This window comes from Anopheles moucheti, chromosome 2, assembly GCF_943734755.1.
Source record: "Anopheles moucheti chromosome 2, idAnoMoucSN_F20_07, whole genome shotgun sequence".
Lineage (NCBI taxonomy): Eukaryota > Metazoa > Arthropoda > Insecta > Diptera > Culicidae > Anopheles > Anopheles moucheti.
In genome coordinates, this window is record NC_069140.1 from 1,237,735 (window position 1) to 1,263,565 (window position 25,831).

Consider the following 25,831-nt stretch of genomic DNA (forward strand, 5'->3'; position numbering starts at 1 on the left):
CTAAAAATGGTCACATCGCAGTTCACCGTGTGATTCTGAAGCACACGTTTAACTACGAGCTAATCGCTGCAGTTTGCTGTCAATAGCTTATTCGGTCAAAATTTTCACATCAAAAGAAAAAGTTGCAAAATGGCTGCTGCTCACTCCGGAGGTGTTGAGTGGGCTGCAATTTTAAAGCCTTTTCTTTCGTCATCAAGTGAAAATATCAGCAAAACCGATGTGTTAAACTTGATCAAAACCATCATACAAAAGTAAGCAAAAGTTTTCGTCTTTCGCGTCGTACGGGAATCGGTGTAAATTCCGATCGAAAATTGGTCATCAAATTTTCACCTCACAGCTGTCACGTACTACGCCATTATTTTGTGGTTGCTTTGATTGCAATTTTTCATTCTAGTGAAAATGAAATCCTCGAGCACGATGCCGCATACAAGCAGTTTTTCGACAATTTCGTTGTGCTGGCTGCAGAAAACATCACTAGCCAGGTCACCTCATGTAAGTACGGCAACATTAATCCCCCATTGACTGCCATACTGTATCGATTTTTCTTCCAACTCTACGGGATTGTTGTTTTCTTTGCACTTACTTTGTTGCTGCTCTTGAGTGCTCGCATTACCGACACCATCACTCAGTGATGCGCAAGCACTTCTCCGTCACGGATTGATATTTGTTTCTTTATTCTTCTATACGCACCAGTGTCGCAAACACAACTTCAACAGTTTACGGAAGCTGCTTCAATATTGATTCGTTACATAATTCTACATTTGGATACAACTGCACCATGCAAACCCAGCATTCTGTTGATGGCCCTAAAGATTCTTTGCGAAGGGAAAAGAACGAACGAAAATCAGCCCAATGCTACCAGCTCAGCTTCGTCAATCATTTCCGTGTCAGGGATGAAGTACTTAAAATATCCTGAGATTCCGGGTAACAAACCGGCTTCGGTCGGAGCCCCAAGTAGTAGCGGAAGTGGAAGCTCAGCCGCTGGCACAAGCGATAAGGAAAGTCCCAAAACGGAAATGAAACGTTCGCGATCGGATTTGTCGACGGTGATCTTACAACAGCTAACGACTCCATTGTGCAGCTGGGCTGTAACTTTTGCTGCACTCAGTGAAGAACAAATTGACTGCACGGTGAGTAAAAGAACATCTACACGTCCTTTGCGGATGTTTCAGTTTGTAGTATTTTTTTAAAAGGTGGTGGTTTTGTTTACGCTGTATTATCAGAACGTGTTTGTTTATCAGAAAGATGTTTTTAACATATTTTTGTATAATATGAAGGATTCTATTAGGCGTTTGTTAGTTACAAACTAGTGGTTTAATGCTAATAGTTTTGCATATGCTAGCTTTGCCAAATTATGATAGCTTAAAGCAAAAAAAAATAGTATCAAGTAAAATAATTATTGGGCTTCCAATAGAGTAATGGCATAGGCTGTATGTAAATTTCAAACATGACCGCACACAATTGACTTCATTATAATGTGTTGGTTTTGTTTTTTAGGATTTGTTCGTGAAGCAAAATCTACAATGCATGAATGCTATCAATGCTGGAGAATCGTTACTCAAATGGTGTTCGACGGCGCTAGGAACATTGGCCAAGTATCGTTTCAAGTACGAAGAGTACACCATGCTGGGCCGACCGCTTTATCTACCGGTTACAAATACTGAGGCGAATGCTATCAAAAACATATTCAATCTGATGGAGTCCGACATTACAAATTTGCAATTGGCGATCTCACTACCTCTTCTGGAACCGCTAACCCCGAAGAAAATCACGCTCCTGTCGCAGTGTGCTATGTCAGCACTTTACTGTTGCGTACTTACATCGACCGCTGTGAGTGTTATTACTATGGCATCTGCTGGATCGCAGAAGACCGCATCCTCTGGCCAGTTACAGCAAGCGCAAGGACAAGCAGGAGGAACGCAAACACAAAAGGAAACCGAAGAGGAGGAAGACTTCGCACGAACGATTGTAGACAAGGGATTGGAAATATTTACAAAAATTGGCAATATGCTCAAAACGTCTACACGTACCCACATTTACCAGAACCACATGTGTATGGGTGCATGGTTATTGATATCTGGCATCCAAGGTACGATGGGTGCTTCCGGAAACACCAGTGGACTGCAACAGATGGTGCCCATTTCTGCGAAAACATCGGAAGAAAGTTTGAAGGGACGCAGTCCTCTAAAAACGCTTGACGTACCGCAAATGGCATCAGCTCAACCGTCACCAGCATTGCGCGTGAATTTGTTCAAAGTTCAGCAAGGATTTGGCGTATTGAATGCGGCCATTGCACGTCACAGTATCACCTTGATGACGGAGCTGATCGATGATCTGAAGATAGACTCCCGTACTGATGATGATGAATACAGTAGCATCGAATCGGCCGGATTTGATATTCTGGGACAGTACACATCGATTCAGCGCGTGGTACGTGTGCTTAACAGTGCCACGCTGCAACAGCTACTCACATTCCTTGCTACAGTGTCGTATCGTAAAGCATGCACCCTTCGCCGAATTAACACCAAAAATACAAACGATGGAGAACCGATGAGCTACAGTGACTCGACGACATACTTTAATGATACATTCTCCTGTTCGGAGGAGAGCGAACCGGAAGAAGAGGACAGCGATAGCTACCTTGGACTTTGGTTCAAAGAAACGCTTTCTCCGGATATGAATGAGGAGATGACCGAATCGCAAGAACAGGAAAATAAGGATGATAAAGGTCGTCACGGTAGCAATCTTGTGCCGGCTAAAGATGAACCTCACGAATATCTTAATCTGGCCTCCTTAATTTTCAACTTCTTCGATGTTTCGCTCGGCGGAAATCACATCTATCTGAGTCGTTACGTGAAGACAGGACTCAGCGAACAACAAATGGTACTATTAGCTAACATCTTGCGCGATCTTGATCGGGATTCGGCTCGCGGCGAAACTGATATACCCGGTTGCATGCAGTGGCAAAACGCCATGGTAAAGTTTTCTGGGGCCGTTGGACGTTATTTGCATAATCTGATATCAAACTCGCTGCTCAATGAATCGCTACAGTCTGCCCTGCTGCTGCATTTGGGAGTATCGCCATGGACACAGGATGCAAACATTTGGCCATTGCAGGTATATTCACGAACACTTGCCGTGCTGGTACAAATTCTTTTGCTGAAACCGTCACAGGAAAAAGAAGCAGCTTGTCTGTCTGTGTGGCATCGTCTTGTGAACACGATCGTGGAAGGTATTTGTTCCACCCAAACCATCCCTAACGAATCAGAGATAGAAGATCTCAACGTGGAGCATGCTCAGCTGCTGCTTTTTCTGTTCCATTCACTCAACCTGATGCAAAAGAAATCTATACTTCTGCTTACGGCAGGGGGAGTTATACGCTGCTCGGAGGTATGTCGCAGTGTCACACCCGATAAACCGTTGAGAGATCACCAGATCATGCTACTGTCCCGGTTACTGCTGTTCCTGGAATATCTGATGAAACATCTGTACAATCCACCAAACGTTTTGCTGGAGCAAGTGCGTTGGAACTTGTTCAGTGTGTTTACGCTGGATAGTGAACAAAAATTGGCTGATTTGGTAAACTACAAAACGAAAATGATGTCATTCTGTCGAAAGGACATCGAAGACAAGCACCGTAAGCTGGCAAACGAGTTTAGTGTTGGTGGCGTGAAACCCAAGTTCTACTCGCTGACTACAGTCGAATCGAAGGTGCAGCAAGAGTTTAAGCTCGACGGTTTAGCCTGGAATTTTATTCTATGCACCCCCGACAAGCTAAAATATCCATGGCTTATTGATGCTTTAATTGATATTCTAGGCATAACGGACATGTGCCTTGCACGTATCCCTTTTCAAACTTTGTGCGCTGTGCATTATTGTTTCAGTCTTAGCTGGAAGTTATTGCTTGGTTTGCCACCATCCACGCAGCACGTGGAAGCACTGATGCAGGAAAAGAGTCCAAATCTACATTCATTGTTGTGGTCCATTCGTTGCCTGCATCCAATAACCCATTCGCATTATCTAATTGTGAACAGTCTCGTCAAACAGGTAAGCCAGATAATGGGCACTGTTTTCAAACCAAAATCGAACTTACTGATATATTATTGTGTTTTATTTTTCCATCAAGGGAATGTATACTCAGTCAGCGGAGGCAATGTGGATCCGGTTAACGGAATATGTTTCCGATGTGAAGTACAGTTTGAAAATGACCTTGCTCGGACTGGAATCCTTTGCGAAGAGCTTTACGCCCGATCAACCAAGATTGTCGAAAATTATTCTTCTGGACAGTCTGATGTCGCATCTATTTGCCGTTTGTTGGGCAGAAAAAGAGGGTGTTAATGTGAAAGCTGTCAAAACCAGCAGTAATACGGTTGCATCATCTACAGCATCGTCAGCTACAACTACTAATGCCTCTACAGCAAACACTGGCTCTTCGACGGCAGTCACCAACGAAAGTAATACTAGCGGAGCAAGTTCTACGACAATACCGGGACCTGCAAACATCGTTGTGTCTGGCGCTTCAACTAGTACATCTTTAACTGATGGGTCGCCGTCTGTTATCTCGGCAGAAGTTTCTCGTGCCGATTTGACAAAGAACATAATGCATGCTTTACTGGACGTGTTGGAAATAGTTCGTGAATCAACCTAGTAAGTTTCCGTGACATTACTTTGCTCCACATTAGAAGTGACATCATTCTCTTTCCGTCATTGCAGCAAAACTATGTTCCAGAATTTGAGTGGTCAAATACCGTCCTGTTTGATTGAACCACTGATTGCCATTGCGGGCACAAAGAATTCGTTCTGTTCCGAACTTGCTCAGCAGCTAGTTAGTTGTATCACTGGTCACGATAAAGATGTAATAGCCGTTGAATGGCGCAAGAATTTGAGTACGTTGACCGAAGAAAATTTCATCAGTGGATCATTTCCGGTGGAATTACACACTCTGACGGTCATCGAAGCACACCTGACTGAGGTCTCCAAACATCTGTCATACTCCATACTGTTGTCTCTGAAGAACGCTCTCAAATCCGCGGTCAATCTCATATACTACATGCTTCCGAACTACGACGATATCAAGTTGGACGAACGTTTGAAGGAAATCCTGATCCCGATGGTGTTCGATTTGCGTGCAGAATACTTGCACGGACCGATCAACAAATGCTTGGAGACGTTGCTGGGCGGAGATAGCAATTGCGAAGCATATCAGCTAGCCGCGTTCTCAAACATCATCAAGCATAGCTACCAATTTCTCATCGAATATACCGACCTGTGTGCTACAGGCTGTGCCACGAATATCGATGAATCGGTGCTCTGCAACATTCTCAAATACTGGGAATCGATGTTAGAAAAATCGAACGGATTGAGAGCGATGCGCAACTTTTTCTATGAATCAAAGTCCGGTAATCTGGTACAAATTTTGCTATCTTTCACTGGCACCAATATTTCGCAGGCGTACTCCACACGCGTACTTCAGTTCTTTGAGAAGCTGTTTCAAGCCGCAGAAAAACTTGATGCGCCTTTCGATGAGGAGGAGCTTTGTTCATGCATCGCAGAGCTGGCAGTTACCGACAGTGCACGTTTGAAGAGTTGGTTAAGTCATATCCTACTTGGTCCTGGAGGAATCAGTGTCACACCGAACGCATCCAATAATTCGAGCAATGTACCAACTCCGACAAATATGGCAACAGTATCCGCGATTCCGAGCATTACTGATCAACTGGTGGGATCAGCAACAGCAGCAGGCGGAGTAGAAGCTGGTTTATCTGAAAGCAACACTACAGCTGCAAATGCACCCACCACTACCGAGGGTGAGCAACAGGACGCCATGGATATCGATTATGAATGCATGACTAAGGGAAGTGGATGGCAGGCAGCAGCAACGAGCTGTGGCAAGGTCGCTATTGAAGATGCATCAGGCGAAACATTGGAACGCAACGGCAAGCTACTCCAGTCACTCGTTAAATACATAGTTGCGGAGAATCGTATTTCCTCGTCAGTGTCGGAAGCCCTTTTTCAGGCCCTAATTCAAATCGGGCACAACCTTCTTTCGCCGACGCAGGAAGCAATAGAGTTTTCTGACCTCCTGCAGGTGATGATCACCCTTGCAGATGCTGGTAAAGGCCGTGGCCATGGTATACTGTTTACTGCTGCCATTGATTGGTTGGATGTATGCCGGTCGCAAGTGTTAGATGCAGGAAAAACCGGATCAAGTGGATGGAGAGCTGCAATTCAGCTCGATAATGTGACCGCTATTCTGAAGTATATGAGCGATCTACTGCTAGGACTGGGCGCTAAGGGCAGCCGTGTATTGAATCCACCTTGGGACGAAGAGTCGCTGCTGGATGCGGATGACATTTTGGAGGAGCTTGGTGCTGAAGAGGAAGATAGCACAGTCGACGACTCCGATGAGGACAGCCTCGGAAATAAGCTCTGTACCTTCTCTATTACACAAAAGGATTTTATGAACCAGCATTGGTACTATTGTCATACGTGCAAAATGGTGGACGGTGTGGGCGTTTGTTCAGTGTGTGCAAGAGTTTGCCACAAAAATCATGACATCAGTTATGCAAAGTACGGTAACTTCTTTTGCGATTGTGGCGCTAAAGAGGATGGTTCGTGCCAAGCGCTAAGCCGACGCAGCAATTCTGGACATGCCGAGGATTCAATATTGGGATCATCATCGGCGGCTTCAATCTTGCCACGCTCCAATGATGCCGAAAGCGTTTTGCTAGCTAGCAACTTGATGAGACGACGACACCCTACCAGTCCTTCACACGAAGGTCCCAGTACAAGCCGTACAGCACAAGGACAAGCTTCGGAGAAGGAGCAACAATTGGCAAAAATCATAGAAACTTCGCGTGAAGCACTGAACAATCCTAGCCAATGGAAATCAGTGATTCGATGCATTCTTGTGTTCTTCAATTCGCTAATGCCCACAGTCAAAGAACATTGTGCGAGATATTCTCCTGTGGGCTGTTACTGGCGTGCTAAGAGCGCACTAGAGCGTTTGCATCGTCCGGAGAAATCGTATGTATTGAGCGACGACATCATGATTGCTACGCTTGGTTCGCAGGAAGGTGCTTTCGAAAATGTACGCATGAACTATTCAGGTGAACAAGGTCAAACGATTAAACAGCTGCTCTCAACGTATCTAGTGCGTCGTGTGGCATTGTGTTGTCTGGCTTCTCCTCATGGCAAACGTCAGCAATTGGCCATCTCTCACGAGAAAGGAAAAGTTACGATACTACAATTATCGGCCCTGTTGAAGCAAGCAGATGCGGCAAAACGCAAGCTTACGCTTACCAGACTCGCATCGGCTCCAGTGCCGTGTACCGTACTTTCGCTCGCGTCAAACCCGGCCAACGAAGATTTTCTAGCTGTGTGTGGCCTGAAGGAGTGTCACATACTTACATTCACCAGCACGGGTACAGCAAATGATCACATCGTATTAACTCCTCAGCTTGACACAGGAAATTTCATCAAGCGAGCTATCTGGCTACCATCTTCGCAGACCAAATTAGCTCTTGTTACAGCTGATTTTGTTAAAATCTACGATTTGGCTGACGACAGCTATAGTCCGCAGTACTACTTCCTGGTGCCTAGCGGCAAGATTCGCGATTGCACATTTGTTTACGATCAAGAGGGTACGTACTACATGCTGATAATGTCTTCATTGGGGTACATATATACCCAACCACTTAGCGATGAAAGCCTGGCAAAGCATGGTCCTTTCTACGTAACAAGTACGCTCGAACTTGATCATCCACTGATAACAGACGACAACGGACAGATTCTGGCAGGAGGTGTATCGATATACTACTCTCACGTCCTGCAGCTGTTATTCTTCAGTTATGCTGCTGGTCGCAACTTTATGGCACCGCTCACGAACGTCAATGATGGTGTCAAATGTGTCATCAACCTAGTTTGCAATCCCAGCTCCAAATTGTTGTCGAAGTCAACGACACAACCTCTCTGTCAGTGGACTGAAATCCCCGGTCATCCGGGTTTGGTATGCGCAATGATGCAGAGCCTTAACAATCCTGTAATCTTCATGATCAAGCCAGACGGATATATGGCCCAGGAAATCAAGGCACAGAATGCAAAGGCAAAAATAATGGATATGGTCGCCATCCGACACAGCGTTTCTGGTGTAGAAAAAACAACACTGATTTTGCTTTGCGAAGATGGCAGTTTGAGGATATATGCTGCACATCCAGAGAATACCGGCTACTGGTTGTCTCCAGAAGTGCAACCAATCGGACATCAACAATCGTTCGGCTGGTTTGGATCAGGAGGAAGTATGTATGGCAAATCTGCAAGGAAATCGAAAAAGATGGGAAAACAAACTGGCCACGGAGTAAACGCTACTGCGTCGGCCACCGGAAAAGGGAGTGCGGGGTCTACTCCTAATTTCCCGATTGATTTCTTCGAACATTGCACGTTGATGAACGAAGTAGAATATGGTGGAAACGATTTACTGCAAATCTACAATACGCAGCACTTGAAACATCGTTTAAATTCCACCGGATTGTATGTGACATCAACTAAAGCCAACGGATTCATGCTGGAAGTCTCAAATAATGATCCGAATATGGTCATTACAGGTAAGCGAAAAAAAAGTACACCAAAAACATTATGTAATTATTTAATTGGGTTATTTCTTTTTTATCTTTCGCACAGGTGTTCGCATACAAATTGGATCACAGGACGTTACTAAAGCACCGCAACGTGTGACCATATTGGGTCGATCAGTTACAACCATAGCTACAAGAGCCCGGTGGTTTGATATACCATTAACAAGAGAGGAAAGCCTTCAAAGTGACAAAAAGCTAACCCTTCACTTTGGACCTTCGGTGGATGCCGAACAAATCACGATACTGGACAGTATCAAGATATACGGAAAAACTAAGGATGTATTTGGCTGGCCAGAAGAAACGGAAGATGCCGCTGGAGGGCCTATAACTAATGGTAGTTCTGGAAACAATGGACCGACGCCGGCCGCAAATGGAAATGGTGGCAATGAGGGAACTTCTAACGATGAAAATGATGTAGGAGCAATGTATATGACTTCATTGGATCGTATGCTTTCCAGTATGCTGCACGTGCTGGACAGTGGCATATCCCTGTTAGGTGGACCAAATTGTGATGACAACTATCGCCAAACAGCTATCGATGTAGCCACAAATCTAATCCTCTTCCCGACCGTGAATGTCGTACAGCAGGACGCACGCAACGTGCTTATGACATGCCACGCTAACAAGGCGGCTTACCACACGTACAAAGATAAGGAAATATTGAACGATATACATCGGCAGTTGAAAAAAATGTACGAATCAACCGAGAGTGGAGATATTGATCCTGAAGCCTTTTATCGAGCAGTGTTGATGATGCGCAGTATCGCAATTCAACGGCCGCAAGCTATGGCAAAGATATGCGCCGAACAACAGATGGACATTCTTTCACTGATGATGATCCTCATGAAAGAACTGTACCGTATAACACCAGCATACGAAGAACCGATCGCGATCGTTAAACGAGGACTGTGCCATGTGGAAGCGGTCATTTACTCGCTGGTGGAAATTATTTACGCATTCGCTTTAGCCGACAGCGAACAGGTGGAGAGAATGGCGAAACTTTTCGTTCGGCTGTTGCTTGATTCGGCTCCAATCATAAGTCATAGTGCGAAACTAGCGATGATTCGTTTATTGCGACCGAAGGTCAAGCGCCGAAAGGTGGTGCTAATCGAAAGTCCTCCGGTCTGTTCCACGCCTACACCCTCCACATCAGGAGTTGCAGTATCCACTGCGGGACCGTCAACATCGACTATATCGATTGGATCGGCATCATCCGGAGCTGCTGGACCTTCTACTTCATCGGGAAGCGTTGCCTCGGCTAATGATGAATTTGTAACAGTAGCTGCTGCAGCGGCTGCTGCGGCAGCCGTCGGTGGAATGCAGGAAGTTGACGCAATAGAATCACTGGGATTAGAACCAAGTGCAGGAAATCAGGCCCTTGCTTCGCTTGAGGCTCTGTTGGGTGTCGGTTTTCCTCATTTGCTCGAGACGCATGATGCGGACGATGATACTATAATGGAGATAGCGATCGCACTTAGCCTGCAAGATAATGAAGCCGATCTGCAACTTTTGCAGCAGAGCATCGCTAATTATCAAGGAAGAAATAGGAATCCTGCTGCACAAAGCCTGGCTGCGGCCATTGCCGGGGGTTCTTCATTTAACGTCGAATCTAACGCCTCAGGAGGTGGCTCGGATGATGATGAAATTTCCAACGTTGCCACCGAAGGATCGACTCTCCGAACATCTCCGGCAGGTGAACATGCTGGTAGTGGTAGTGGTGGATCCGAAAGTGGTTGTAGTGGCGTCGAAAGTATCGGTGGAACTTCTGGACGCAGTTCAACGTACGAAGAGCAACCGAATCCTTCGCCACCGCGCACTTCTGTAGTCGAGCAAATGAGCTCCCAATCGGCCGGTACTACAGCAACAGCAGCACAACCATCTGCTGCAGAAGCCGAAGCATCGGATTCAAACGGAGAAACTGCAAACAAATTGCACGTGCTGCGATACTCCATCTTGAATCAGCTGGTGGACAACTTTTCCGCCCTAGACACAGTAAATGGCGCACAGTGCATACCGTTTATGCAGGTTATCTTAATGCTTACCTCTGATCTAGATGGTACCCAGGAACCGGATCAGCAAGCTTTGAACCGTTTGCTGCAAGCATTAATCGACCGACTAGAAATTCCATCAACGAAAATTTATCAAATGGCTGAAAGAACGGCAAAAACCGAAGTACAGCTTCTCATTCTACGTCTGATTGGTGTGTTGATGGGAAAAGTGAAATCAAAATCATCCTCCTCTGGCAACACTTCGGCAGCTACTAGCTCGAGTGCGGATAGGTCGGGTCTGAACCAACCCTTAGGCGACAACGCATCATTTTTGGCCCAAAGCACTGCTAACGCTTTGATGAAAAACAATGCTATCCCGTATTGTCTACTGATAATGGAATCCTTTTTGCCCCATTGGAAAACCTCCGGTGCATCATCAGTCGACGAGTTGGCTTCACCGGCAACAAGTGCAACCACCGCCAATGCTTCAGCGAATGCTGGTTCGTCCAGTGGTGGCGGGACGTCAAATGCGACATCAAATAATAACGGTCCGGTAATAACAGCACCGGGAGGCACTCCATCGAACGTTCTACTGAAACCGACACAATATGGCATTATACCCGATACACAACCGTTTTTTGCGAGACCCATACCGAAAGGGTCAGGCGATGTGTTTGAGTTGTACTCGCAGGTGCTTACCGAGATGGCGGTTAGACTGCCGTATCAAATATTGAAACTTTCCTCGGGTCATCCGTCGTCTCAAGAATGGAATCATTCGTTGTGCGAGTACATGACTGCTATTCTCTGTGAGTACATGATGTACATGCAGTCACCAGTTTTACGTCGACAAGTTCGCAAACTGTTGTTGTATATCTGTGGCAGCAAGGAAAAGTATCGGCAGTTGCGCGATCTCCACTCGCTTGATACGCACATGAAGGCAGTAAAGAAATGCTGTGAGCTGAATTGTGCTCAAGCCGCATCATCTTCATCACTAACGAATGGTGGCCATTCGAGTATTCTCAGTTACGACTCGTTAGTCGAACTGACGGAGCATTTCCGCGCGTGTCAGGAGATAGCATCTATTCGAACCGGAAACTGGCAAAAGTTCTGCGTCCGTAATGCTGACATACTTTCTTCACTTTTGAACATCAGTACCTACCAGCTTGAAGAAGGTGTTTCGACGATTATTTTGCAACTTCTGCAATCAGCTATATGCTGCAACACTTCATCACAGATGCAACCATCAAAAGCATCATCTTCGTCTGGCGTGACGGTGGATCCACAAATGAAAGTATCGGTCATTGTGAAGGACAGGAAAGATCGCGACAAATCGGAAGAATCGGACACGATTTCAGCGCAGTCAGAATCTAAATTCGATGCGGGGCAATGTGTAGCGCTAGTGGCACAAATTTTCAATCAGATCAGTCCCGCTAGCATGAGCAAATTCATCCGCAGCTTCCTGCTCGAAACGAACTCAACGTCGATTCGCTGGCAAGCGCACAGTCTCGTGTATGCATTCTACGATAACTGCAGCGACATCAATAAGGAAACGCTGCTGCAGTGTCTCTGGAGTTTGTGGCCATTGCTACCAGCTTACGGAAAGCGCACTGCGCAGTTTGTTGATTTACTTGGGTTCCTCACGCTCAACACACGTTCGTTGATAGACAAGCTACCGGACTACACGGCACAGGCGGTATCAGTGCTGCGGCAGCAGAACGAGCTGCTCTCCAAACACCCGAATGCCCCTATCTACACCGCTTTGGGACAAGTGTTGGAACTCGAAGGATTCTATCTCGAATCGGAACCATGTCTTGTTTGTAATAATCCGGAGGTTCCATTTTCCAATATCAAACTGTCAACCATAAAGGTGGACTCCAAGTTTACCACCACTACAACGATCGTGAAGCTGGTGCAAAGTCACACGATTTCGAAGATAGTGCTACGTATCGCTGATCTGAAGCGAGCCAAAATGGTGCGTACAATCAATATCTACTACAACAATCGCACTGTGCAAGCAGTGGTAGAGCTGAAGAATCGCCCTCTGATGTGGCACAAAGCCCGCAAAGTGACGCTGCAGTCAGGTCAAACGGACGTGAAAATCGACTTCTCGCTTCCAATAACAGCGTGCAATTTGATGATCGAGTACGCTGACTTTTATGAAACAGTAAGTGGATCCAGCGAAAGTCTGCAGTGTCCCCGTTGCAGTGCAGTAGTACCTGCGAATCCAGGCGTGTGTGGTAACTGCGGCGAGAATGTGTTCCAGTGTCACAAATGTCGCGCCATCAACTACGACGAGAAAGACCCGTTCCTATGTCATTCGTGCGGCTTCTGCAAATATGCGAAATTTGATTACAGTATCTATGGGCGAGCGTGTTGCGCTGTGGATCCGATCGAATCGGCCGAAGATCGGACAAAAACTGTGCAAACAATACACACATCGCTGGAAAAAGCTGACCGTTCCTATAAATCGCTGCAAAACAATAAGCAGATATTGGAACTGCTTGTTCAGAAAGTGTCCGAGCATAAGCTCGATCGTACACTCGATGAAACAATCGTGGGAGCTTCGGTTATTGGTGGAGCAGGAGGAACTTCACAGGTCAACAAAGTCATACAGCTGCTGGCCCAAAAGTACTGTGTGGAATCCAAAACCACCTTTGAAGACCTCAGCAAAATTATCCAAAAAGTGCAGGCATGCCGTAAGGAGTTGGTAGCGTACGATCGAAGCCAAATGGATGCACCACTACCTGGGGCTGGGTCTATGTCAACGAGCTTTGCCTCCAGTACTGGAATATCCTCCAGAACAGGGACGGTTGCATTGAATAAGTGTTACGGTTGTGCCCTTGCATCCACCGAACAATGTCTCACATTGTTGCGGGCTATGGCCTCCAATATGGCCTGTAGAGTTGGATTATGCAGTCAAGGTTTGGTGCAAGAGCTGGCAGTAAATAATTTACGCCGTGGAACTCATCAACTGCAGGACGAGGTGCGTCATTTGCTGTGTTTATTAACACGCGACCTTCCCGACGCAACTGCAGCGTTGTGTCAATTGTTGCAAGATCGAGTTAAGATGGCACTTTCCGGTACTGTTCCACTGTCAACGTTAGATTCGGCAGTTCGACACGAAATGGCACTGCTGGAAGCGATGACAAGCCAGGACGATAGCTGCTGGGAAACGAAACTACGCACTGTTATCGAACTGTTCCTACAGGCCTCACGAGATGCCCGAGGTCCAGCGACTGCTGTCATTCATCCGTGTTTGCGTATTGTGCAATCACTTATCTGTCCGCCGCCGATACTTGCAACAACGATCTCCACTGGAGGCAAGCAGCACGGTAAAGAAACAGTTGCAACCACGATGCAAGATTTGTGCACAGTACAGCCAGTCGAAGGGATTACTGTCAGCTACGAAAAATGGATCGCAGGAGACGCAAATCATACGTTTGCTGCCTGGAAAGCTCGAATGCCTCCGACAGCTAATGCAAGCGCTACAGTGGGCGCCAATCGCCGTACGTTTGGCGAAAGTTCATCGGTTTCTATGAACACTGCGGCAGTAACACCACCTCCAATCGGAACTGGATTCCGATCAGCCCTGGAACATCGGCGAGCTACTATAAGAAATGCGTATCTTGTGGAAAAGTACGCTAAACGATGGCGGCAAAAGGTTTTGGCTAAAGGAGTTTTATCAATTCCGGTGGAGTTACAAGCGGCTTGGCTGCAACCTATCCTCTTTAATACCAATTCGCGTCTTGGACGGCAGTTAGCCTGTGCTCTCATTACATCGCTTAGTCGCACAAACGAACGCAAGCGGGAACTTCTTGATCTGCTAACTAGTTTTCTACGCTACGTCGGTGATAGTGGAGAAGCGAGTGCTGAATTTTTGGCTCTTTACCGTATGCTGGCGGATGAAACGCCATGGCGACAATATCTTGCGCTGAAGGGCGTCCTAACACTGCTTGTTCAACTGGTGACTGTAGAAATTGAGAAGATCCATTGCCTAGAAGAAACGACACTTTCAACCGATCTAGCTCAAGGATATGCATTACGGCAGTTGGTGGAGCTTATGGCACTTTTCTTAGAAAATCCGCAAATTCGCAAAGCGTACAAGGGCAAACTGTTGGGACCGGTGCTTCAGGGCTATCTCGATCTTCGTAAGCTGATTGTACAACGCACACGTTTAATCGATGATGCGCAAGAGAAGCTGCTAGAAATGCTGGAGGAAATGACTACGGGAACGGAAGAAGAAACTGCCGCATTTATGGCGGTTTGCATTGACACGGTGCGGCGTACACCAACCACGGACGTAAAAACACCGGTCTTCATGTTCGAGCGATTGTGCTCCATAATCCATCCGGAGGAAAACGATGTGGGTGAATTTTTCCTCACGCTAGAGAAAGATCCTCAGCAAGAGGATTACCTGCAGGGCCGTATGCTGGGAAATCCATATCCTTCCCATGAGGCAGGTCTGGGCCCACTGATGCGTGATGTTAAAAACAAAATCTGTATCGACTGCGAACTGGTGGCTTTGCTGGACGACGACAATGGTATGGAGTTGTTGGTTCACAACAAAATCATAAGCCTAGATCTGCCGGTAAAGGAAGTGTACAAGAAAATTTGGCTTCAAGAAGGCGGAGAACGAGACAGTTTGCGAATCGTCTATCGAATGCGTGGTTTGCTGGGTGATGCGACCGAAGAGTTCATAGAGACACTAAATGCCAAGAGCCAAGAGGAGGTTGATAACGAACAATTGTACCGGATGGCGAATGTGTTGGCCGATTGTGGAGGGCTTAAAGTGATGTTAGAACGTATCGGAAGCTTGCAGAACGTATCGAAATCCCGCACCTTACTGCAGGTTCTGTTGAAATTGTTCCTGCTAAGCGTGAAGGTGTCCCGTTGCCAGGAGGTACTTTGCCAACCGGAACTGGGGGCCATAAACACGCTTTTGAAGGTGTTACAATTGTGTCTGCAAAGCAGTGAGAGCGATACGCAGCAGTCTGCCGTAACGGAGCAATTGTTGGAGATCATGGAAACGATTTTGTCCAAGGCTGCTTCCGACACGTTGGACACGTTTTTGCAATTTTCACTTACGTTCGGAGGGCCGGAGTACGTGCAAGCACTACTATCGTGCACCAATTGCTCCAACGTACGCTGCAATCCTTCTGTACTGCGGCACCTGATCCGTGTGCTTGCAGCTCTAGTGTACGGAAATGACATCAAGATGGCGCTCCTGTGCGAACATTTCCGATCCGTGCTCGATTTCGATCGATTCGATGCGGAACGCAGTGCCGAGGAAGAGTTCAAGATGGAGCTGTTTTGTGTACTGACCACCGGTATCGAGCACAATTCCATCGGTGGAACGCTGAAAGACTACATCATGAGTTTGGAAATCGTGGAGAAAGCACTCAACTACATCAAGTCCCATGCACCGTGTGTGAAACCGACGCTGCTGCGCACCGACTCGGACGAGTTGAAGGAATTCATATCGCGAGCCTCACTCAAGTACATCCTCCGTTTCCTTACCGGTCTAGCGACAAAGCACGAAGCGACGCAGCTAGCAGTTGCGCAGGATATAATTCCGATCATCCATCGCCTGGAACAAGTGTCAAGCGACGAGCACGTTGGATCGCTTGCAGAGAATCTTCTGGAGGCATTGTGCACTGAACCGGCGACCGCGAAGCGTGTCCAAGAGGTGCGCGATTTTACGCGCGCTGAGAAAAAGCGACTTGCAATGGCGACCCGCGAGAAACAGTTGGACGCCCTTGGAATGCGTACGAACGAAAAGGGGCAGGTTACAGCGAAGGGTTCGATCCTCTCGCAGATTGAAAAACTGCGCGAAGAAACAGGCCTGGCGTGTTTCATATGCCGCGAAGGGTACGCCTGCCAACCGAACAAAGTGCTCGGCATCTATACTTTTACCAAGCGCGCAAACGTTGAGGAGTTTGAGATGAAGCAAAAGAAGACGATCGGTTACACTACGGTGACACATTTCAACGTCGTGCACGTGGACTGTCACATGAACGCGATCAGATTGGCCCGATCTCGTGACGAGTGGGAGAGTGCATCGCTGCAGAATGCAAACACACGCTGCAATGGATTGCTTCCGTTGTGGGGGCCAGATGTGAGTGAATCTTCATTCTCGTCGTCGATGGCACGCCACAACAACTACATGCAGGAATGCACGCAACGATGTGAAATCACCTTCGCTAGCTCGATGCACGATCTGAAGCTGCTACTTTGGCGCTTTGCTCAGGAAAAAAGCTTCCACGAGGATGCGGGTGGTGGTGGACCACAGTCGAACATGCATCTGGTAGCATATCTGCTATTTTATGGACTGTACACGTTGCTCTCGTCTCGTTCATACTCGCGAGAAGAGATGATACTCAGTGGTTTCATTGGCCACAAACCCTCGGAACGTTGGTTGGAGTGTGCTTACGAAGCGGAAGGCCCACTGTATCTGCTCACCATGTCATTGGCTTTGCATACACCCGACTTGTGGTCACGCCATAAGCAAGTACATCTTCAGCGTCTGATTGCGATCGCACAGGCTCGGCACGTTAGCCCAAATACAGTTTGCAAATTCTTGGCACCAGCCGACAAACGCCCAAAGGATTACAACATCTATAAGCCGTATCTCATGTTCTGGGGACTGATCGATTTGATCTATCGCAACTTTTTCCGCACCGTTGGGACGCCGAAGGATGAAGACTGGCCGATCTCGCTATTTAACTACATTCGCCGAAACGATGAGTCGTTGCTCAAGACGGCCGACTCTACGTTGCAAACATTCACCGAAGAATATCTGCCTTGTGCTTCGTTTGGTGAATTTTGCGATGTAGCAGGTAAGAACACGTTTTTTTTTGCACTTCGAAATAAAATAATCGAAATAATTTAACGTTGATCTTTTCGCTTCTCAAATAGGACTACTTGGAGACATCGAGAATCCCGATGCTTGGATGGAAGAGCTACTGCAAGCATTGCCTTCACCGGGCGGTTCATCTGCAGCTGCAGGTCCAAGTGGTTCCGGAGCGACTGCTGGAGCCAGCAATACGAATTAGAAAACGGTGCAACGCGGTACACAAATTAAAATCATGCTTAGCGAAATTCAACTATTGCAACTTTCTTACTTTATTGGAGTATGTGATGCTTTCATGTAAGATCTGCAACACATGCTGCAATGTAGCCACCTTTTCATTGTGGAGAGAAGAGGTGAATACATACATATATATATTAAAAAATTAAAATAATGAAAATGCTTATTGAAACTATGTTTTATTCTGTCATTAAATGGTGTTTATTGAAATAAACTATACAGTATAATTACAAGTATTTTACAAGTACACGATAAAGTATTTTTTGTAGCCGAGGTTGTTGAAAGAAGACTCATCACCGACCAAATGTCCACTTCGTGAACGCACCATCTGGCCATTGACTTCAACACAGCCTTTCAGTGGAGGATCCTCTCCTCCACTCTAATGGGGCCTCTAATTTAAAAAACAATGAAGGGGGAAGGGGGGCATTGAGGCCCTTGAAATGAGGCAAAGCAAAAAGCGCAGTAAGAAGGGGCCCCTGAACTCACTTTGAATCACCCCCCGGGTAGTTCTTGCATATATTCAACAGTAGGGGAGTGGCCGCGCTCAAATTTCGCCAGGGGTCTCTTGTACCCTGCGAGGGCCCTTCTTGCATGAGGAGAGGGGACCTATGTATACACATTTACGTACATTTACGATTCCTTACGAATTCCATTTACGAACGACTTCTACGATTTGACGCCCAAGGTAGTTTTCAATCGGTGTACTTTTTAAAATTAGAAGCCCCAAATATAATTCCGCCCTGGGCCTCCATCCAAGGGGATTGATCCTCCACTGTTTGGCCTGGTTTAGCAGAACGTGCTCATTTATGAGCGGGATAAGTAGAAGAAGAGATAAAAAAATATTCCTATCTTCAATGTAATTCGTTCTCACGTTAATTCGTTAACATAGAATATGCATATTCTAGATAAGAATAAATTTAACAACAAAAAAAAGTGTTTTATTGTAATAATGAATACAGAAAAAATAACGCTCATAAAGTGAAATATGACTTGTGTTATTACAAAATGTGCATTGTAAATTAGTGCATGTAAACTAATATTATTGGGTTTTATTCCTGATTCACCATATCCGGACTCGTTCTTTTCCTCTCGAGAACGCTTCATTATTCCGAAGCATTGGATGATCTTGCACTACCGATGTTCGGCATTTGCCGTATAATCTGCTGGCGTTTCATTTTCAGGATTAAATTCGATGGCTTGCTATTCGAGACAGTGGCAACTTCACTCTCGTCACGTTTTTGGATAGAAAGATCGGTCACAATTGTCGTCCCATCTTTTTTGTCCATTTCGCATTTAGCACATTCTAGATACTTTTTCAAAGCAAATGCTGAAGCAAGATTCTTCTTTGCTGGTATGATGATAGTTTGCTCGATTGCTGGTTCGTCGTTGTTTCGATCTTTATCAGCCTTTTGCTGTGCCAGTATTGCAATGCGTGCTTCTTGATTTTGTTTCAACCATTCGTATACCTTCATTGCCACCTTAGTATCCGTTTGAGTGTCCAAGTTTTCGTGGCTAGCTGGATCGTAACGGTTAATTTTGGTTACAAAAGTATTCACGACATGATTATCCAACCCTTCATTATTAACGTATCGCTGCTTACAGAACGCTTCGAGAAACACGATTCCTGCAAAACATTAAACGAGCAAGATCAAATGAATACGATTTCTGAGCAAACCATCGAATAGAATGGACCAAACGATCGCTACCTTTAAAATATGTTGCATCTTTTCGAGGAAGTATCAATTGATTGGGGCACGCTTCACGAAGCTTTTCCCCCACGTTGTGTGTTGCGTTTGATTGCGTGGTAATAAACAATTCACCAACATGAATCGTTTCGTTTTGCAATACGTACTGAGCGGTTGGGAAAAACGAAATGCTTTCTGCAGTTTCCAACATCAATTCTAATGTGCTCACTACGCCGCAACTCCACTTGGTGCTGGGTACCAGTCTTGGTTTGTCTTCCATATAATCATATTGCTGCATGGCAGGGAAAAACAGGATAAAAATATTTGCTTGGATAGGAATACTTCAACGATACTTACCGTCTCCCCTGGTAGAAGGTTTATCATGCCGCCTCTTTTCGCGTGCGCCGGTTCCTGCCCGAAAGCTTGCGGTAGCGGTCTTACATATATGGTAAGTGTTTTAATAGGTAAGCCTTCATCGATGGCCCACAGATAGTACCATGTGGTTTCATTCAAATCCACCATAACAGCTTCCATCTCACAGCGTATCCATCGCTGGAGCTGATTACTGCGCAGTGCTACCAAATCGCCCGGCTTTGGATGTTTCCAGGATGGAGTGCTACGAACCGTTTCGTAAATTATACCGTACTCGGTTTCACAGTACTCGTTGAATGCGGCCGCAAACCTTGCTTGTTCATGTTCTTGCATGTACGCCGTTTCCGGTTTGTAATAGAATCGATGGGGATTAATGTAATGCGTAATGTGTATTGGATTATCAATTTGCGACATTGCGAAAAAGAAATGCGAAGACGGCTAGCAGAACGATGAAACTGTTTGGGCAGTGTTTTCGAGACGATCAAACTGCTGAAACGATGATGGTTCGCGTTTGGTACGTTTTCCTGGGAATTGTTCAACTTGCTTGTTGACGATGGATGCTTTGTTTACATCCTTTCAGCCAAACCATCATTCTTGTCGGAGAGAGAGAAAATATTGTTGTCAGAGGGATGAAATGACAGTTACCGCTAAATAACAACAAAAGACAAACATCCAAACCGCCTGCAGTTGTCGAGCGAGATTTACTAACAGCACGCTAATGTACCACGATTCGCTTCAATAGTAAAGTTTTTAATCCCATTTTAGTGCCGTGAAACATAAACCTGGAGACTGTGAACTATCCGCTAAAGCTATGTCTAGTGTGAGCTCTGACTGTGAATCTTCGTACTATACGGAATCCGAAGCAGAAAGTGATTACATTACACATGAGGTAAGAACTCGTTATTATCAAGAGAAGCAGAACCAATGTCTCAGAACTTTTTCCACAGGAAGGAGAATCGTCAGCACAGTTCAATCACACCCTTGAGGTGGAAGATATTATCCGCGGGCATGTGGACGTAACGACAAAAAATGCAGTCGGTCTGAACCACCATTACAAAGCAAAACTAATGACTCTACGGCAGAAACTGGAAGGGATGCTTTTGCAATGCCAAAATCGTATGCTTGAGGTAGAAAAAAATCTAGATGACATCCGGTTAAATTTAACGCTCAAAACGCGCCCTGCACGACCCCGGCATCCGGGTTACATCTGTGGACAACCGTTCTTTAAAGATAACGATCTCTACCCCGGTCCACACAACGAGGACTATCTGTACCGGAAGAACGTGAAGAAAGAGTTTTTCCCACTGGATATGTTCGAATCGATTGAAACGCTCTGGACGAGCAATGATAAAAAGATGGTAAAGGATAGCGTAGCGAACCAGGCGTACGAGTTCGTGCGAAGGGAAACCCAGCTGCGGGAGAAAATGTGCATCAATTCGGGCAATGCGCGGAGCATAATAAAGGATCGAATCGAATCGAAAACGCTACCTTTGGAAGAGATCTGGCACGAAGCGCAAGCATACGATGGTAAATATGGGCGCCTAAAATTCACCGTGGACTGGTTAAAAATATCGAACGCCATCATGAATGGACGGCATTCTGCGGCCGCCTGTGAGGGCATGTGGAACAACTACCTCATGCCCGGCTTGAAAAGAAGCATGTGGACGCCGGATGAAGAATCGAGACTGGTCGCGGCCGTTGAAGCTAACAGACGCAGCAACTGGGTGCTTATAGCGGTGAGCGTGGAAAATCGTTCCGAGTACCAATGCTTTGTGCATTATCAGACTAACTTTTCGGAACTGTCGCAAATCAAAAAGATGCCCTGGACGCAGGAAGAAGATGATCTATTGTTGCGCTTGGTGAATGAAAATCGTATTGGAAACAATATCATTTGGAACAAAATCGTAGAAAGGATGCCGTACCGAAACAAGGTACAAGTATACCATCGGTACAAGTACACCCTGTTGCGTCCGCTTAGGGGGGCCAAGTTTACGGCCGAGGAAGATTGTGTCATTACCGCGTACGTGCAGCAGTTTGGCGATGATTTTAAATTTTTCCCCGAAGATCTACTACCGGGTAGGACGACGAAACAGGTTCGGGCTCGATACATGAATACACTGCGCTTCGTCAATTCACACGTCGGCTGGAGCCTCGAGGAGGACAAGCGCCTGATGAGCTACATCGCTGAAAATCTTACCGAGGAAGGACCGGCAAAACTTTCCTGGGCCGAATGTTCAAAGTATCTCGGCAACCATTCGCGGCTAAGTTGCCGCACTCGGTATTACACCATCGAAAAATTCCTCGAGCGGAATCCGAACGCCACGCTGGAAAGTGTACCTAGAAGAGAAAAGAAAAAGCTTTCCTCTAGCGTGACGGATAAAAATTGGATAAAAACCATCGTGGAAATTAAGAGTGCACCACCCGTTGATCGGAATGCTGGAGCGCCGTTTAATCCGTTAGAGGTCGGTAGACCGACAGTGGCCGAGTGGAGTTTGTACGAACAGATGAAATTTTGCTTCCGGTACAAGTTCGGCTACAAGCTGGCAGTAAACGAGAGACACAATTACGTTTATACGGGGACGAAAATTGTGCTCTATCTTTTGGAAGGATTTCAAGAGTTGTCGTCCGAACCGGAACGATTTCCAAGCGGCATGTTGCATCCGAACGGTGAATTACTTCAGATGATGCAGACCGTACTTCGTCGTCCTCTGGACTGGGCCAGTATCGTGGCTATTATGCAACCCAAGATGACACCTTCGGGTGAAGCTATGCTGTTCTGTCGTTTTCCTCCCAACTATAATACGGTGTTGGGTTTGCGCGGTCTTTGCCTGAATGCTTGCAGTGTACAAACTAGACAAACCTTGCTCGAACCAAAACCTAAAAAGCTTGCCGCGTTCAATCAACGAATGTACGATCAGGCAATAGGAGCGTTTGTAGATCGCTTCCGTAAGATATTTCACTGGACCATGCTGCTAATGATGCTCAACATTGATGATGTTTCGCTTGAGGATGAAGAATCATCACGCCCAGATCTTAGCGTTGGTATGTCCCACAAAAGGCATGACAATCCAACAACATTGTCACACAACATTGTACCGGTAAAGGTGGATAAGCTGATGAACGTATCGAGCAATGTTTCGCAATCGGACCACGTGAACACAGACACACCACATTCGGCAACCGCTTTAAATGAAAACAATTTAAACATTGTAACGAACATAACAATCATCGATCCGAAGGATCTTCCAGCTGCTCCGGGAAATGTTCCAGGCCAGCAAACTGAGTTTAAATGTGATAATCAGTACTTAAGTGAGTCCCTTGCAACATTGCACGACGGGATTGAAACCCCCACACCTAACAGCCAAAGCTTAAAATCATATCCTAGATTGAAAACGAACAATATGGGAAAATCGATAACAAATGAAGCTCTACATGAACAATGTAACCCTGGGATGATTTCCACGACGTCTAGGGCCACCATTCAAGGTGTTGAAAATCAAATGCTAAAACATGTACCAACATTTACTGTTATCGAAATACCACAAGAAATGCCATTAGTGCAGCAGCAGAACGCTAGTACCGTTGCGAATCACAGCACCCCACTCGAAGGGACGTCACACAATAATATTATTTACGACGAACAAACAAACGTTAAAATGAGTTCAATTGACGAACGGTATCATTTTAAACAATTTTACGACCCAAGGAAAACGTGTATTGTTCAAGACAGAGATACGCAACTGGAAGGAGTCATCGTTCCGTTGGAGCTGCCTCAGCAACATATGATGAGCAATGCACTTTCGAGTCTTCCAAGAGGAAGTTCATGTTCGAAAGTAGATGCGATCAGTACCAGTCCTGTAATTGCTAGCGAAGATATTATAATGATCGATGTTGATCGTCATCCGACAAATGATCCGAATACTATAATTTCTAACACACGTATGTAAAAGGGGTACCCGTTGTTCATTGAAGCATCATAATTGTACATTTTAAGGGTTTATTTTATTTTTAGATGTCGAAAATCTAGATCATGATCAAGACCTGGAATGTTTTGCTGTAACGAAACAGAACATACTTGTAGTCCCATTTAACCGGGTTGCATACGAGAGAAATTCCATGGCGCATAATTTTATTGGTGAGTACTTCCTTGGTATTATAGCATATAATGTTAATCTAGCACAAAGCTAATGCTAAATTGAATTTTGTGTTTCATTCAGATGTTGTTGAATGCGAAAAAGAACCATCTGTGGAGACCACATTAGTTGCACCGTTCGAGTCGCTCCATCCCAATAAAAGTAAGTTATTGTTGAATTGAGGAATCATTATAGCGTACTGTTACCTTTATAGTTTCAGAGAAAGAAAAGCGAGAAACTAGCATTGTGCCAAAGGACCGAAACGAATCTGATGTCGCACCTGTCACTGAAGAGGTCTACAATGCTGTGACGGAGCCGGTTCCAGACACAAACCTCGATAGCAACGTAGAGCTCATGGCCGAACCACTTACCGCTGTTGATATTATTCGAATGTTGCGCGCACGACATAATGCCTCTTATTGCGAAGACAGTGACGATGAAGAGGAATTTGAACGTACACCAATTAATTAACGCAACTCCAGTGTAATATTTTCAATTCGATATTATCCGTTTATTGATCGTTAGTTATTTCTTATGACAACACGCACAAATGTATAGAATCATGGACAGAATTAGCCAGGATGAATGGTGATGAGAGATGTATGACCGAAACAAACCCTGGCAGCTTAGGTAAAGGTATTAGCCAAACGTCGCATACGCCGCGTATTTCGATCCTGGTCACGTATCTTCTTTTCCATTTCGGCATCCGTAAGCGTTTCGAGGAATGGTGCCCACTGGTCGGCCTCGCTCGGTGTCCGGAAGGGTACCTCTACCGTGGCTAGAGGAGTTTCACTGTACGCATAGGTGCGCTGATGCCACGACAGTTGGCCACGAATGGAGTACGAGATGGCCGTAACAAATTCGCCCCCCAATCCCAGTTCTGCACACAGTTTAATGGCAAACTCCTCCGGGTTGTTCTCCTTCTCTGCCATATCCCATTCAACCTGATCGACCAATGACGTATTTCCGACATGAATGTTCAACTTCACCAAAACCCGCTGATCGGAGCCTTCCTCTAGAACTACCGGCTCGTTCGGGTACGCCTCAATCTGTTGCCTTATGGCAGCCGCAATCGCTGGAACAAACGGAGTTGGGTTGAGGTCCAGATCATCGCACAGCACTTCTGCAAATTGTTCCGGTGTGATCATGGATTCGTTTCGGTTCCACGTGAATGTATCCCGCAGTTTTTGACCTTCAATTTCCATATCCAGACGAATCGGAACCAAAATTTCGCTTTGAGATGCGTTCTCTACGTTCAGCGTCGGATCAGTGTCATCGAAGCACATCGGAAACGTGCGCACCTTTTTGTTGTATACACGGTTCCGATTAATAGGCGTTGCCTGTGGGACTGCATCCAGATGGCTCGAATTGGGCATTGTTGGAACCCATGGCGGTTGCTTCTTGCTTGATTTGCTTTCTCTCGGTGCAGGAGGCTCCGAGGTATGCACAGACACCGCCTTATACTTTTCATCATTTCCGTCGAGCACATCCTGTACTTCGGTCGCTTTTAGCAGTGAAACAGAACTGGATAGCAGGTGGTTGCTGATGCCAGAATCTAACAAACGTTTACGCTCTTCGTTGGTCAGTAAGCGCCGGGACATGCCCGGATACTTCTTGTACAAACTGCCCCTAAAGAGGCGTAAGTAATTTCCAACCTGAAAACATCACCACATTAGTAGCCGAGCTTTGTGTTGGTCCTAAATCGGGCACATACCTCCGATCCGACGCAGTAATATTCGCCATTTTCTTCCACTTGAAAGCTTATCGGTTTATCGCCGTAGGTTTTTAATGCCATGATAGAAATTACGTTTTGTTCGAATAATTTACAGCGATTCTCTGTCCACTTTCCGTAAAACAACAAGCCGCTCTACGGGCGTTCTACACAAATGCTACAAACACACAAAATTATGTCAAGCTTGCCGGTTCTCTACTG

General features: G+C 45.9%; 4 protein-coding genes across 4 annotated transcripts; 2 read left to right on the forward strand and 2 right to left on the reverse strand.

Moving 5' to 3' along the window:
* The first annotated feature begins 129 nt into the window (after positions 1-129).
* On the forward strand, positions 130-17,938 carry LOC128298432 (protein purity of essence). Its single transcript, XM_053034180.1, has 8 exons — positions 130-251; positions 395-492; positions 694-1,130; positions 1,498-4,047; positions 4,127-4,647; positions 4,714-8,603; positions 8,680-17,457; positions 17,537-17,938. Exons 1-8 carry the CDS (start codon positions 130-132, stop codon positions 17,671-17,673), a joined length of 16,533 nt encoding a protein of 5,510 aa, XP_052890140.1. The 3' UTR covers positions 17,674-17,938.
* Positions 17,939-18,736: 798 nt separating this feature from the next.
* LOC128298167 (uncharacterized) lies at positions 18,737-20,275 on the reverse strand. The gene is made up of 3 exons (XM_053033909.1): positions 19,751-20,275; positions 19,415-19,685; positions 18,737-19,332 (listed from the first exon to the last, which is right to left on the reverse strand). Exons 1-3 carry the CDS (start codon positions 20,177-20,179, stop codon positions 18,812-18,814), a joined length of 1,221 nt encoding a protein of 406 aa, XP_052889869.1. The 5' UTR covers positions 20,180-20,275; the 3' UTR covers positions 18,737-18,811.
* Positions 20,276-20,576: 301 nt separating this feature from the next.
* Positions 20,577-24,846, forward strand: LOC128309316 (uncharacterized). The gene is made up of 5 exons (XM_053045668.1): positions 20,577-20,654; positions 20,713-23,704; positions 23,778-23,900; positions 23,983-24,060; positions 24,113-24,846. The coding sequence occupies exons 1-5, from the start codon at positions 20,577-20,579 to the stop codon at positions 24,367-24,369; spliced, it is 3,528 nt and encodes a 1,175-aa protein (XP_052901628.1). The 3' UTR covers positions 24,370-24,846.
* On the reverse strand, positions 24,400-25,769 carry LOC128309317 (SWI/SNF-related matrix-associated actin-dependent regulator of chromatin subfamily B member 1). Its single transcript, XM_053045669.1, has 2 exons — positions 25,613-25,769; positions 24,400-25,553 (listed from the first exon to the last, which is right to left on the reverse strand). The coding sequence occupies exons 1-2, from the start codon at positions 25,691-25,693 to the stop codon at positions 24,525-24,527; spliced, it is 1,110 nt and encodes a 369-aa protein (XP_052901629.1). The 5' UTR covers positions 25,694-25,769; the 3' UTR covers positions 24,400-24,524.
* Between the last annotated feature and the right edge of the window lie 62 nt (positions 25,770-25,831).